This window comes from Eretmochelys imbricata, chromosome 3 (genome assembly GCF_965152235.1).
Source record: "Eretmochelys imbricata isolate rEreImb1 chromosome 3, rEreImb1.hap1, whole genome shotgun sequence".
NCBI lineage: Eukaryota > Metazoa > Chordata > Testudines > Cheloniidae > Eretmochelys > Eretmochelys imbricata.
In genome coordinates, this window is record NC_135574.1 from 141,230,509 (window position 1) to 141,246,280 (window position 15,772).

The 15,772-nt window shown below is 41.0% G+C and overlaps 1 protein-coding gene across 1 annotated transcript in view; it reads left to right on the forward strand.

Moving 5' to 3' along the window:
* The window catches only part of KIF26B (kinesin family member 26B), a 411,118-nt gene that overhangs the window by 305,914 nt on the left and 89,432 nt on the right, over nt 1–15,772 (forward strand). The window contains exons 6-7 of the mRNA XM_077811877.1: nt 11,812–12,018; nt 13,722–13,815. Of these exons, the coding sequence (XP_077668003.1) occupies nt 11,812–12,018; nt 13,722–13,815 (301 nt within the window). The remainder of the gene's footprint in view (nt 1–11,811; nt 12,019–13,721; nt 13,816–15,772) is intronic.

The window sequence follows — 15,772 nt, forward strand, 5'->3', positions numbered from 1 at the left end:
AGGTAAGGGAAGGGAAGAAGGAGTTCAGGAGAATTGGCACTTTCTCAGAGATAATATTAAAGGCGCAACAGCAAACCATCCCAATGGAAGGAAAGACAGAAAGAATAGTAAGGGGTCAGTATGGCTCCTTCAGGAACTCTTTAATGATCTGAAAATCAAAAAGGAATCTTGCAAAGAGTAGAAACATGGACAAATTGCTAAGGATGAGTACAAAAGAATAGCACAAGCATGTAGAGACAAAATCGGAAAGGCTAACACACAAAAAGAGTTACATCTTGCAAGGGAAATAGAGGTATTAAAAAGAGGTTCTATAAATACATTAGAAGCAAGAGATAGACAAAGTGTAGTTCCTCTACTTAGTGGGGAAGTAGAGCTAATAATGGATGTTATCAACAAGGCTGTGGTGTTTAATGTTAATTTTGCTTCAGTCTTCACTAAAAAGGTAAATTGTGACCAGATCCTTAACACAATTAATGTTATCAACAAGGGGGAAGGAACACAAGCCAAAATAAGGAAAGAACTGGTTAAAGACTAGTTGAGCCCAGGCTGGAAGGGTCTCTAGCCTGTGAGTAATAATACCTGAAGTTTCAAGCTGCAGGTCAATGCAGCTGGCTTTCAAGAATATCTGTAATCTGCCTAAGACAACATTTAGGATGAGAAATTACTATTTGTAGACAATTTCTTTCGTGAATCAAGCTTAGTTTGCATGCTTTGTTTTATTTGCTTAATAATCTGCTTTGTTCTGTTTGCTATCTTTATAATAACTTAAAATCTGTCTTTTATAGTTAATACATTTTTGTTTATTATTAAACCCATTAAATTCTAACTGTGGGGGGGTGGCAAGAAGTCGTGCATATCTCTCTTCACATTGAGGAAGAGGCGAATTTTTATGAACTTGCACTGTGCATATTTTTCTATACAGTGCATGACAATGTACCTTTGGGTCTGCACTCCAAGGGAGGTGGGCACCAGAGTGCTTGGGCAAGTCCCTTAAACTGAGTCGTCCCAGAGCTAATCTCAGTGTCTGTGTCTTTCTGCAGCTGGGTGTGGCCCTGCCTGTGGGTGTGCTAGAGGAGATTTAAGAGCCTGGCTCAGCAAGACAGGTTAAAGGGGGACCAGGCTGGCAGAATAGGTGGGCTCAGTGGTATCCCAGTACATCCAGTGGCACTGTGAAGGGGGCAACCCGTCACAGTGATATATCTTGATTTTTAGTAAGGCTTTTTTGACACAGCTCCACATGACATTCTGATAAGCAAACTAGGAAAATGTGGTCTAGATGAAATAACTATAAATTGCATGCAAAACTGATTGAAAGACTGTATTTAAAGAGTAGTTATCAATGGTTCACATTCAAACTGGAGGGATATATCTAATGGAGTCCTGCAGAGATCTATCCTGGTTCCAGTACTAGTCAATATTTTCATTAATGTCTTAGATAATGGAGTGGAGAGTATGCTTATAAAATATGCAGTTAATACCAAACTGGGAGGGGCTGTTAGCATTTTGGAGGACAGGATGAGAATTCAAAAGGACCTTGATTATTTGGAGAACCAGTCTGATATCAACAAGATGCAATTCAATAAAGTGCAAATTACAGCACTTAGGAAGGAAAAAGCAAATGCACAACTACAAAATGGGGAATAACTGGCTAGGTGGTAGTATTACTGAAAAAGGTCTGGGGTTATAGTGGATAACAAATTGAATATGAATCAACAATGTGATGTACTTGCCAAAAAAAAAGGGGGGGGAGGGGGGCTACTGTCATTCCAGGCAGGTCATATGTAAGACATGGGATGTAATTTCCCACTCTTCTCAGCACTGGTGAGGCCTCAGGTGGAGTACTGCGTCCACATCTGGGCGCCACACTCTGAGAAAGATGTGGACAAATAGGAGAAAGTCCAGAGAAGAGCAACAAAAATGATAGAAGGTGTAGAAAGGAATGAGGAAAGGTTAAAAACTGGGCATATTAAATCTTGAGAAAAGAAGACTGAGGGGGAACCTGATAATAGTATTCAGATATGTTAAGGCTTGTTATAAAGGGGACAAGGATCAATTGTTTTCCATGTCCACTGGAGGTAGGAGAAGAAGTAATCAACTTAATCTGCAGCAAGCGAGATTTAGGTTAGAACTTTCTAACTATAAGAATAGTAAGCATTGGAATAGGCTTCCAAGGGAGGTTGTGAAATTGCTGTCACTGGAGATTTTTAAGAACAAGTTAGACACATACCTGTCAGGGATGGTCTAGGTATATGTGTGTGTGTGACAGTCTGTATCCCTATGTTCATCCTTTGTACAATGATATATGATGATATATTTTGTACAAAGTATGCCTTGTGAGGTATCATTTGAAAACTTATAATTTGCTGATTATTATTGTCCTGGTAAAATATGTGTGGGAACATAGTATGGAAAGTTATAAAATTCTACTGTATTACATTGCTGAGACATGTTCCAAGTTTAGAAAAGCAGGCACAAACCAGTTCCTCAGAGACAAAAGGCAAACGGATGCCTCAGCCAGGTGTCAACAAAATCAAATGGACTGTCACCTGGTTAAGCGGTCACCCTTTGGTAGGAAAAAGGGTACATTTTGGAAAAGAAACTGCTGTAGGTTCCCATACCCACAGACTTGCTGTCTCCTGAACGTCAGCTGGAGATGATTTTCAAAGAAAAAGAGAACTATAAGAGAGAGGAACAGACCCCCCCCCCAAAAAAATCTCTCCCTTCATCTCTACTGACAGCTTTGACAACACTTGAAGGACAAAGGAAGCACCACTGGACTGGGGAGGGATCCTGGCAGAAAGGAATTCAGCCAGTAAGACTACTAGAACATGTGGTGAGAGAGACGTTTGCTTTGAATTCACTTAGCTTGCTAAGTTAGGTGTCAGTTGTATTTTACCTTGTATTTCTTTGTAACCAATTCTGACTTTATGCCTCATTACTTGTAATTGCTTAAAAATCTATCTTTCTGTAATTAATACACTTGTTTTATTGTTTTATCTAAACCAGCGTGCTTGGATTGAAGTGTTTGGCAAACTCCATTTGAGATAACAGGATTTGTGCATATCATTTTCTATTTATAAAATCATGGACTTTATATTAGTTTGTGTTGTCCATGAGAGGGCTGGGCAGTACAGTATGCACATTTAAGGGGGCAGTCTGGGACTGGGAATTAGTTGGTGTTGCCCTGCAGTGTAATTCAATAGTGGCTGGCTATAGCACTCATACAGTATAGCTGGGAGTAATTTCCATGCTGGAGGCTATGTGAGTGTTGACCAGGAGTGGTTGCTCTCACAGTGAAGTAGTGTAAAAGGCACCTCAGGCTGGAGAATTGAGGGACCAGAGCTGTTCGACAGTCTAGACTGTACCCTGGGTAATGTCACAGTGTGATTCTGCCTCAGCATGGGGGGATGGACTAGATCAGTGGTTCTCAAATTATGGGTTGGGACCCCAAAGTGGGTCACAACCGGTCAACAGGGCTGGCTTAGACTTTTTTGGGGCCCAGGGCTGAAGACGAAGCCTGGGGCCAAGCTGAAGCCCAAGCCCCACTGCCTGGGGCTGAAGTCCTTGGGCTCAGGCTTCAGTCCCCCTTCCTGGGGTTGAGTAGCAATTTTTATTGTTAGAAGGGGGTCGCAGTGCAATGAAATTTGAGAACCCCTGGACTAGATGGCCTCTCCAGATTGCTTCCAGTTTTACAGTTGTATGATTCTATGATTTACTGCTGGAAGCACAAATCATCTTTACAGCTCTGCAGATTGGTGATGATGAGTCAATAAAGGAGATAAGCCTCCTTGTTGGTTTTACCAGCACAGAAGAAATGGAAGGGGTGTCTAGAAGAGAAGGAAACATAGAACCATAATGGAATAATATTTGAAAGACCCATCTGTTTTTTGGTGGCACTTCTGCTCATGCATCCATACTTTAAAGTGGCTCTGGATTGAGATCTGTGTTTTCTGGAATACACCATTGATTTTATCTCCCAGCTTTCAACTTTTTTACCATATTCTTTTCCCCATTCTTCTTCTTTCATAACTTTTTCCTTTTTTGTTGTCTGTTTGCTGACATTAGACCCCCTGGGACTGATTCTGATCTCACGTACACTGGTGTAAATCAGGAGTTACTCTAATCAAGCCAATGGAGGCATGCTGGTGTAAAATGGGTGAGATCATCATCATCAAGGATGAGGCCTTGTCTAGAGTTTTTTCAAAGCAGAGACATTGGCCCTTATTCTCCCCTCATTTGCACTGGTTTTATCCTGGTGTGACTCAAGTGGGGTTACAGGTGTGAAAGACAGAAGAATCGGACCCCTTTTGTAACACACGTAGCATCCAATGGGCTCTGTACAAATAGAATAATAAGGAATAGTGTGTGTTAGTTTTCTGCTGAGTTGCCATAACATTTTTATCTTTAACTGTTTGTACCTTTTGATAGGTGATATAAATGGTGGTGTAATTTACAACTCCAGTGTAAATAGATAAGAAAATTGGACCAGTCTTATGTACAGGAGAAGGGGGGGAAACCACAAAGGAACCATTTGTGGGTCCCCAATCTTGGATGCAGCCAGGGACCAATTTGTCTCCCAATATAATTTAGAGCACCTTCAGCACTGCTCCTCAACCCTGGGGCCATCTGCCTTCTGGGGATTGCAGGGCAACAAGGATTTTGGTCTTGCCCCTCCCCGTGTACATACTTCTGGCTTGGACTAGTGCTGGAGGCTGGGCTATGCCAGCTTTATGCCACTGAGCAGTGCTCCTGGTGTTGGCAGTATCCATAGAGCCTGCTCTGCAGCCCCATTGTGCTGGCTATAGGGGAGTGCAGGATTTAGCCCAATGGATGTAAGTGGCATACGGTAACTTGCACAGATCTGACAATTAGTGGGTATGCAAAATTCAGCACTTGCATAAGAGGACGCCATTCCAATCAGGTACCACTGGAGGCTGCACTCATGTCAATGTGAAATTGCTCCCTAGTAGAGTTGTGGATAGTGAAGGTGGATATTAAACTAGAAGTGTGGGTTTTATCTTGCATCTTCCTGTTAGCTGCTTATCCTGCTACATCCTCTCTTCCATTCTCTTGGAGTATGAGTTACAAACCCACTGAATCCCAAACGAATGTCAGTACCAGAGCACTGCTTTGCCACTTGCACACAATGGCCTGATTCTCTTCTCACTCAAACTAATGTAAATCAGCAGGGGGTCCACGGAATCCAGCAGAATTACACCACTGATCATAAATGGCATGAGAGGAGAAAATTACATTTTCTGACCAAGTTACACCTGATGTAACTTACCCCATGGTTTTTGTCACTTCTGAGCTTGGCCCAGAGATTTCCATTGCAGCTGCCTTCACTTACTCCAGGCTGCATTTGGTTGAATTTGGCCTGATCTCTTTATCTTGACCATCTAGATTTCATTTTAACCTTAACAGTTATGTCTTCTGAGCTGGAAGAAAAGGATGTGAGTCTTCTTGAAATGGTGAAACTTACCAAAACGCTTCCAGATCATCTGGACAGTGCGGGAAAGCTTCTAGCTTTACATCCATCGTGTGAAAAAGTACACGTGCATAAGCAATGAGAAGTTATAGATTTTATTGTGTTGTAATGTTTTGTGTTTGGCTACAACAAAATATATCTGCTGCCATTATTTACAGAAGTAACGGTGAGAAATTACAAAGCCCACTCTTCATTAACCTCCAATAAGGCTGTTCCTGCAGCCAGTGATTGCTATTACATTGATGGAGTGCTAATATTGCTCAATAGCCTTGCTCTGCCTGTCTCTCCACTGAATACATCACAATCCCTGCCTCCCCTCACTCTACAGTGTATGTCCAACAGAAGGTGCTGAAATGATTGATGAGTGAAGCAGCTCATAAAGACAAGCACACTGCCCAAAGCAACAGCTGTCTAGCCCTATCCGCTGAATAATTAGATAAATGAGCCTCAAACTAGATCTTACAGTCAGGGGTAGGAGGAAGCGAGAATATCCCCAATGTTGAAGCAGGTCTCAGAAGACTTGTGTTCCCTTATTCCAACTTCCATTCCTGGTTATTGGTGTTTTATGCAGTTTACCTACCCCATGTTCCATACTTCACTGCCAGGAATCCACAAGTCCCCGGCAGGCATTTGAGAGAGGGACATATCACTGGCTTAGTTTAGCTTTTTTTCTTCCCCTGTGGACCTGACTGTTGTAGTTTCCAGCACTCACAGAAGCCTTGTCTTTCTGTGCAGATTGAGAACGTAAGAAAAGGGCCATGGTGGGTCACCAAATGGGCTTATCAGAGGAAAAAACCTGCAGTTAACCAATTCTCTCCTCTTGATTGAAGATCACCATGTTTTGGAGGCACAGTGTGAAAGGTGGGAAGTGAGTCAGCATGGTTCTTCAACCTAAATTACATAGTGACCATTAACAAATCCACATGTACTTACAGCTACTGTACAGTGGTCTAGAAATGACAAAATTAGTTCCCTATGCATAAAATAACGGTGCTATGACTGACACTACTGAGCGGGACCTGTGAGTAAATGGTGACTTTCTCATGCCGGTGACCCCTGGACATAAAGACATCCGTAAAAGTGGTGTTACAATTTAAAACCAGGCCTGGGTAATGAAAGCCTAAGCAGTATGGGCTTGATTCTGCTTTCGCTTACATCGATGTAGATCAAGAGCAACACCGTTGAAGCCAATCAACAGAGTGCAGAACTGGTGTAAGAGCACAATAAAGGCCTATAGACTGTACCCGAAACCCCTTGAAATCAATTAAAGGACTCCTAATAATTCAGTGCTCTTCTATCAAGCCCTGTATGCACAACTGAGAGGAGTGGGCTTGGATTGTGCCCTGTATCCTCAAGTTTGCAAGCGCTGGTGCTGCTGCCCCTGGAGTGTGCAATATTAGGAGGCAAGGCTTAGGTTTAGGCAAAGACACTTCACAATACAGGAAAAGAATTCATTCAAACCACTGTAAATCCAGAGTAAGCAGACTGAGTTAATCTGGATTGACATGGGTATGAGACCAAAATTTGACCCAGAATGTTTGTTTTATCAATACTGTGTGTTCCAAGAGCACACTCTTATGTCTTGCATTTTTTTTTTCTGTTTTATGGAAACAATCAGAGAAGTCTATCTGAAGCTTGACACTGTCAAGGACCTGAACGATTATTGGGACTCAAATAAGAACTTCAGCAGGCAGTCTGAGTGGTCCTGTAAATCACAAGTGGTATATCCTAACCCCTTAATTACAGGGGATTAGTTGGGAAGTGTAGCAATGGACTCGGGGAATAATGACACACAGGAAGCGAAGCATAAAAACCCAATTTCCTGCCTTTAAGGAGAAAAATCTCAATTTATAGTTCATTTAAATTGCAAGGCAAGGCAAAAAGTATTAAAGTTCTTAAACCCCACTGTTCCGCTGGCTTCAAATGAACTGCACTGTATTCTCTCTTACCCAGAGCAGCAGCTGTGATCTTCAACCTGAAATTGAACTGAAAGTCTTTTAAGACCATTAGGTTCCTGGAGCTATACCCATAGCTGAATGAATTACTGTTGACCTTCTTTCATACTGCCTCCCTGGTGTAATATATTGCTTGGTCCTGCACTGGCTTTAAACCCATCACCCCTACCTGTTCATAAATTGCATGTGAAATTGTGAAATGGGAGTTCAATGGGCCATGTGGCTTCATCAGTTCTGCCTTATGTAGTCGATTTGATTTACTATTGTCATAACCAGAGTTGGGGAATTTTCTTGTGTGACATCTTCTCTATTAAGTTACATAGGTAATAATTAGAATATGTAATAATAATTTGCACTTCAGTAGCACCCTCCATCTGAGAATCCTTAAAGCACTTGACCAATGTAATTGAATGTAGCCATACAACTTTCCTGTGAGGGAGGTGGTAAGACACTGCATGTCTTTGGCAAATCCAGAGATAGAATCCATATCTCCTGGCTCTCAGTCATTTATGCCTTACCCACAAACCATTTGCTCCAAATATGAATATCCCTTTGACCTGGATATGACGTAATGTTTTACTGTGCTTAGCATATAGTACCAGGGTTACATGTGTGAATCTAAATATCAATATCCCCATTTTGCAGGCCACCTCTACTGTATCTTATACCTTTTCTGTTTGTTCCTTCTTCAACTATACGCAATGGCAGCTCTCTTTAGACTGTAAATTATACTTATTTTGCACACCTAGGGCTTGATTCTTCTTCCAATTAATTTGGCGTAAAACAGGAATAACTCAATTGAAATCAAGGGAATTACAATGTGATAAAACTGGTATAATTGAGAGCAGAGTCAGGCTCCTACCAAATGCTAAATCAGTGGTAATCCTTTGTTACTACTCACACTCACTTTTCACGTTGGTTATACACCCAGTGTTTAATTTAAAGCACTGTTTTTGTTCACATTCATTTTGTCCAAGAGATTTCCATGACAGTTGCATTTCTTTTTCTCGGTCCAGATTTGCTCCATAATGAGTTTGTGTCAAGTAAAAACCTGCCTATGTTCTATTAGTCTTTTTTCAGAGAGGATATTGCTTTCAAAGAGGTTGGTAAAACCTCAACCTCCAAAAGAGTCATTCCAACTTTGTGGCTGAGACTGTGGTGTCCCCTTAAAATATCTGCTAAAAGCCACACTAAGTGACATTGTAGATTAACAGTCGAAGGGACATCTCCCATGTTTAATAATTAAAGGAATATTTAGTTTTGGAAACTAATATAAATATTACCTATCCATACTGTGTATAATATTTGGAGAAAACTGTTTAAATTCATAGGGAAAATAACGATGTGAAGTTGATCCACTTTTTCCTAGTCTTAGACAATTTTTAAACACTCCTCTTTGCCATTTCATCGTACAAGAAAGGTCAGCTAAGACCTTTTGTGTCTAATTAGCTCTTATAGCCGTTTCACCCTGGGGTGACTCCAGTTGACATTAGTGGAGCTGCTTCTGATTTTCAAGCATGTAAGATCAGAATCTGGCAGTCCTTGCATCTGGTTTATAGTGGGCATCTACTAAGTGGACGATGACACAAGGCAGTCCTGTGATTTGCCTAAGGTCATTACCCTGTCGTGAGTGTCTCTCTTAACTGAGGTTACAATCCAGAATTCTCTGGTCAACATAATCTTTCTTCACTTTGACCAATAGAAACTGCTCGGTCTCTTCTTCAAAACAAATGAAAGACCAACGCTCTGGAATTATCAATGTGCATTGCAACACAGTGTCGTCATCTCACCTCACATATATCAGAAGACCAGGAACTAGTAGGCAAATAATGTATGCTATCTGTCTCTGGGGTCTTCCCTGATGAACTTGGGATGGCAGTTTATTCAGCAAATTTACCACTAATGATAGTAAATTTTATAGTTTCAGCTACACTGGTTTTTTATGCCAGTGAGAGAGAAACCTGGCTCCTGAAACCTCTGCCATCCTAAAAGCAGAAACATTTGTTGGAGAATAGAACAGTCCGTTATGTTAATTCAGCAACGAGAAGAAATGGGCCTAATTCTGATTTCACTTATCCAGGTGTAAATCAGGAGTAACTCCACTGCAGCTAAGGAAGTTACACTGATGTAAAACCGATGTAACTGAGATTAGAATCAGTCCTGGGGTGTATTCAGTCAGGTCTTCTCCCTGCATGAAGTGATAAGGAATTTTCAGGATCTGAGTTATTAGCTCTCAAATACAACACCTGAACACACAGAAAAAATAGATTTTAAAAGTGCATCAGGCAATTTATTTTTATTTACAGTGTTATGTCAGTTTGATTTCCAGCAGATCAGTCTAATCCAGCAGATCCCAAATGTTGGCATCTGTTTAAAAATAGAGGACGCTGCTGAGAAAGCAAACAGGGAGCAAGATGCAAGCAGGAAAACTGTTAAAGGGTTATATTTGCTCTTTTGTTTTCTTGCCCTGCCAGGGACTTATTGCTGTGCTTCCTCCCTCCTTCATTGACTTGACTAGTGAGCTCTCCCTGAGCTGCCTGGAGAATTGCATCTGCAATCAATTAATTATATTGAGCCAAATTCAGCCCTAGAGCTCTAATGGGTGTAACTCCCACTTTCTTCAATGGTAGCTGGGCCTACCTGCGGCAGAGCTGAATAGAATGCCTTTAACACAATATGGAAAGTGGGGCAGCGTAACAAAAAAAGCCTTTTAAAATGAGGGATTGGGGAGAAAGGTTAAACAGACAGTGAGGCTGAATAAATGAGGACAGAACCTTCCACACTCCAACAGTGTTTCTCTGCTTTATCTTAATTGATAGTGGAACACAGAACAGAAAGCCTGCGTACAGAGTCTTAACCAGACTCCCTGTCTAATGATCAAATTGTTTTCTTACGATAATAGATTTAGGGCCAAATCACCCCTTTTAGGCATGAGTATACGCAGAAAGGAACACACAAATACTGAATGGACTACACTGATGCCTGGTGTAATTCCATTGTCAGTGGAGTTATAGCAATGATGAAATTGGCCCAGTGAGTTTGAACTCACCAAGCTTCTGATTTAATCTCATCTCAGTTTGGAGGGCTAGTGCCACCATGAAGGGGGATCCTCACCCACAAGGAGTGCCATCCCAAAGGGGGAGAGGAGCATTTGGCATTGGGTCCATTCCCCGCTTGTGCACAGACTATATTCAGATGGTAATTTGCATGAAATTGCTCTGTTTGCATTGCAAAGAGAAAGAAACTGTATTTGCCTCAAAATTTGGAAAATAGTCTTCTCTTAAGGCATACATGCCCTTCCATAATGTTAACAGTAGTTATGCTTTCACACTATGATGAGGACACCACTTACTGCACTGCTACTTGCCCAAACTTGTGTGTTTGATACAATTGACATATTTAAGAAGCTTTTAACCATAAATTCTGTCTGGTTGCCGTCTTGAAGTCAGTCTGCTTCCGGACAAAACAACACAGCCGTGACTTGAAAGGAAATACACAGGAGTTGACAAAGATGGGGAATGTATCCTACAAAGTTCAAAAAGTCAAGTGCCAAATAATAGTAAAATTACTGAAGGGACCAAAGCTGTGTTGAATTATCAGTGGTTTTGCTTATATCTAAATTGCTTACAAGTTTGGTTAATGATACTGTATAACCTCATTACATCCCACAGAGATGTATCTTAGTTATAGAAATAACACCTTGTTATATACTCATCTAATGGGTTGTGAGCGAACGTGTTTTAACACATCCTTTAACACTTATTACATTCCAGACCCTTGGAGATAATTTCAAAAGCTGACCATTAAAACTAGGCTCTTTCACAACTCTTTGATGACACTATGAACTGGGCATTTAATGTCTGCATTTGGATTAGAAATTAAAACGTGTAAATTACAGATATAGCTTTTATGTGCTTGCTTTATTGATCAGTCGTCTTCATAGAAACAGCATCAGTCTTGATAGCTTAGCAGCCTAGATTACCTTTTGGTTTGCTTAATTGGTCTACCAGGGTGCAGTTAATTTTCTATTTATGTGAATCGCAAGACAAAAAAAGAGGATGTAATACCTTTGTACTAGAGTAACAGAGACATTAAAATACATTGATGTGCCTGGTAATTATTAAATATACAAGCTGACCATTAAGGCAAGAGAGAGGGGGCTCTCGGCCTTATTAATTGTGCACTGTAGGCCAAATCCTGCTTCCTTTACGAGCACTTGGATGTCTATTGACCTCAGGGCCCCACTGGCTTGAGTAAAGCAAGAATGATTTGGCTCACTGAAATTTGAAAACCCATTTAAAAAATCCTAAACTCTAGTATATTCAGTGCTCTAATTAAATGTGGTTTTCTTTCTGTGTTTGCTGACAGGTGAAAGTCATGGTGCGCATTTGTTCCACCCTTGCCAGGGATACATCTGAGTCCAGCTCCTTCTTAAAGGTTGATCCCCGTAAGAAGCAAATTACTCTGTATGACCCATTGTCTTGTGGAGGCCAGAACACCTTCCAGAAAAGGGGCAATCAGGTTCCCCCCAAGATGTTTGCTTTTGATGCAGTTTTCCCCCAAGATGCATCTCAGGTAGGCAACGTATGACTTGGACTAACAAGGATCTAAGATGCTTTCCAGGTTGCACTAGTGTGCCCAAGAGGCATATTCATCCCTGCTGTAATTTCAGAGATTTCACTGGAGTTAGACCAGGGATTAATTCGGTCCATAGATGCCAGCAATATTGTGACAAATACATTAAATCAAATCTCTTTAATATGATGATCAGATTTTCTTTAATCCAGCGGTTCTCAAACTCTGGGTCAGGACCCCAAAGTGGGTCGAGACCTCATTTTAATGGGGTCGCCAGGGCTATCTTAGATTTAGGCTAGCTTTGGCCCCCAAATCCGGGGTGGCAGGGATTGGGCAGGCTAAGGCTTCAGTTCCCCCTCCTGGGGTCGTGTAGTAATTTTTGTTGTCAGAAGGGGGTCACGGTGCAATGAAGTTTTGAGAATCCCTACTTTAATCTTTTGCATTACATGTGCGATAAATCATACGAGTGATATAAAATGCTGCCTAGCCTGCAAATAAACACCAGATAGCAGTATTTGATGGTACGCTTTCAACTGTTTTTGGTTAGTGCTCATGTTGATCATATCAGTGTTGCAAGTCAATAATGTGAAGATGGCTAATCCTACATTCTGTCCTCAATTTATTAAAAAGCAGAGGAATATTTATGTCAGGTTTTTCCACCCAGTTCAGTATAAGAAGACACAGGCTTTACCCCAGATATATAAATAATTAGTGATAATCTTAATTACGGATTAGAAAACAACAGAGTAACAAATGTCTGTGAACTGGACCAATCGAGAAGCAACCACCAAGATCTTATCTACAATAGGAAATTTTTCCTAAAATTCCTAAATGTTGCTACCACTGGCTGAGCTCCAGCTGATTGGCATAGTGTAAGAAGTGGAATAGAATAGTTTAGACAGGGGTCTGGGTGTCTGTCTGTGTTATCTAAACCTGCTCAGGGTGAATCTATATGACAAGGTGCTTAAAACACCACCGGCTACCAGCATCTTGTCTTCATTAGGGCTCCTACCGTTGTTAACAGCTGGGGAGATTCAAAGCAAAGGTGGGGAATTTTAGAAAATATTTCCTAGTGAAGACAAAACAAAAGGGGGTGTGCCCTGTTCATAGACTTCCACCCACCCCCGCACAAACTCTCCAACAGCAGAATTGTAACATTTCCACTGCATCCAAAATTCTGGTAATAATTTGCTAAACAATAGAGCTGGTTGAAAAAATGCAATTTTTTAAAGAAAAAAAGGTAAACAAAAAAAGGCCAAGTGAATCCGATTTTGTATCCAGCTTTACCAAATAATGAGCCTCTCCTCTTCCATTATGCGCATTTCACCCACCTCTGCTTAGCAGGTGCGAAGTCTATTTAGAATAAAAGAGCCATCTGCCATTTCTCAACATACAGAACTTTTACAAGGATAATGAAGTTTCAGCACCTCATGCTGAAGCAAATGGACTAGGGCTTCCATAAAGGGAATTTAATTGGCTCAGAGCCAAGTCCTAATCACCTTACTCATCTGAGTAGTCTCATTAACTTCAATGGGGCAACTCACCTAAGTAGGGCATGCAAGATTGGGCCCTTAGAGATGACACGATACTACTGGAAATCAGCAGTTGCATTTTGGTGCTGTCACAGCCATGAATATTTATGATGTTCTGTTAATTTTTTTTATTGTTAAATATCTTTGTCAATCCTGTTCTACCTGTGGCAGGCTGAAGTGTGTGCTGGGACTGTGGCTGAAGTGATCCAGTCAGTGGTGAATGGGGCAGACGGCTGCGTGTTCTGCTTTGGCCATGCCAAACTGGGTTGGTATTGTTGCATTTCCTTAATCAAACAGAGCAGTTTCTACTTCAAGCCTTAAATGATTTTTATTTTAGGTTAAGGAAAACAACAGCTTTTAAACTGCCTGCGTTCAGTACACTATTAGGTATGAAATTGCACATGTCTTTTCCCTACCTGGTCCTTCTTTCTTATTTGTCCATTTATTCTGCTGTTGCATATTGTCGAAGTCCTAGATTGTGAGGTCTCAGCAACATTGGTTGCCTTTGTGTATGTTTGTTCAGTACTTTGTACAATGGAGTTCTGGGCACTACTGCAGTGGAAGTAATAGTAATAAGAATAATTCGGTGATTAATGAATTATCCCATAGTAGTCTACAACTTTTATGAATATGTTCAGTGTTAGAAATCGAGGCAACCATTTCAGTCTTATGGGCTGCTTACAAACTGACTATATTCCTTCAATGTTTGTGACTCAGAATATAAGCATTGGGACTGGGTGCCTAAGACACATGATATTTTTTGCTCTTCCTTGATGGATGACCTACGCATTATAAACCACTTTCTTTTCTGCCTGAAACAAGTTGCATTAATTGAATCTTCAGCGACTAGCCAAAAATTTGCTTCTGCAACCATTTGCATGATCAAAACTTTCAATGCTGACAAAAAGAGTGTAATCAAAACAAGATTCTTTTAGAAGACATTAAAATTCTAACATAATTTTATGTACTGCTCGTCCGTATCTAGAGGTATATGTTGGGAAATGATGACTTTTTAATGGCAACAACTTTGCCACCTTTATTACTACCTGAGAAGTGATCCCACACAGTTCTACCACATTGAAAAGACACTTCAAGGAAACTTCCATTCTTCAGGCAATGAAGAAGTAGAGTACGCTGTCAAGGCCTGGTTGTCTCAAATTGCATCCAGAATGGAGGTACCCAGAACTGATGAATACTTGAAGTCTCAGGCCTTCATGACTTGCTTAAGGCCAGAGAGTAATCCCTGCTCCCAATCCAATGTCCTACCAATTGGCCGATTGTGCCTCCCAATTTCCACGGTTTTCAATGATCTAATCTAGACTGAGATAAAGCATAAAACATTAGCTGACAATGTGCAGCTGCTTCATTAACTGCCTTCCCCACTATTCCTACTCCTATGGACACACACAGTTTCACAAAGAGTTGTAAAGTCTAAAAATATCTTGCTGCACTAACCCTCTTAACATTAGATACCACTTATGTCCATAATTCATGAAATAAAATGAGATTAAAAAAAAGCCACGAGAAATTGTCTGAAGTGTATGCATATCGATATCGTTTGTGTGACAGCTATAGAAAGAGCTATAAATGAGAGAGATTCTGAAAACTTAATTATGTGCAGTATATGAAGTAATACAGAAAACAGTAAGATAATACTGTATGGATGCTTTTAATTAACAGATGTTTTAAACAGAGACAGGCCTGCACCAAAATCCTGGTTCTAGAGAGCACCAAACTTAGGGAATGTTTTGATCTGGATCCAGACTCCACATTTGTGGGACCACCTCTGGACCAGATAATTTATATGTCTAGCTTCTGCCGAGTGTAGCTAAGGGTGGGGATGCTGAAAAGAGCCACCTGCAGCTACCTGATCCCCGGGGCCAGCCCTACGTCAGTTCCAGCCCTAGCATCCTATAGAACTATCTAGGGGCTGCTCTAAAGTATGCTGGCTAGTAACATTCCTCCCCACCTCCCCCAGGAGATCATTTCCAAACTAGGGATTGTTGGAGCACATGACACTCGGCCACCCTCCACCCTACCCGACATGCCTTCTACACTCTTAGCTGCAGAGTGGTGTGGGAGCCAGATATACCCCAGCTAAGGATTCCTTGAATGTTAGGGAAATCTTCATCTAGGAAGATCTGGCTGTTTTTCAGCCCCTTTATGGTAGTGAAATGCTGCAGAGAAATGGATAACAGCTCTGGATCTAGCCTACCAATTTT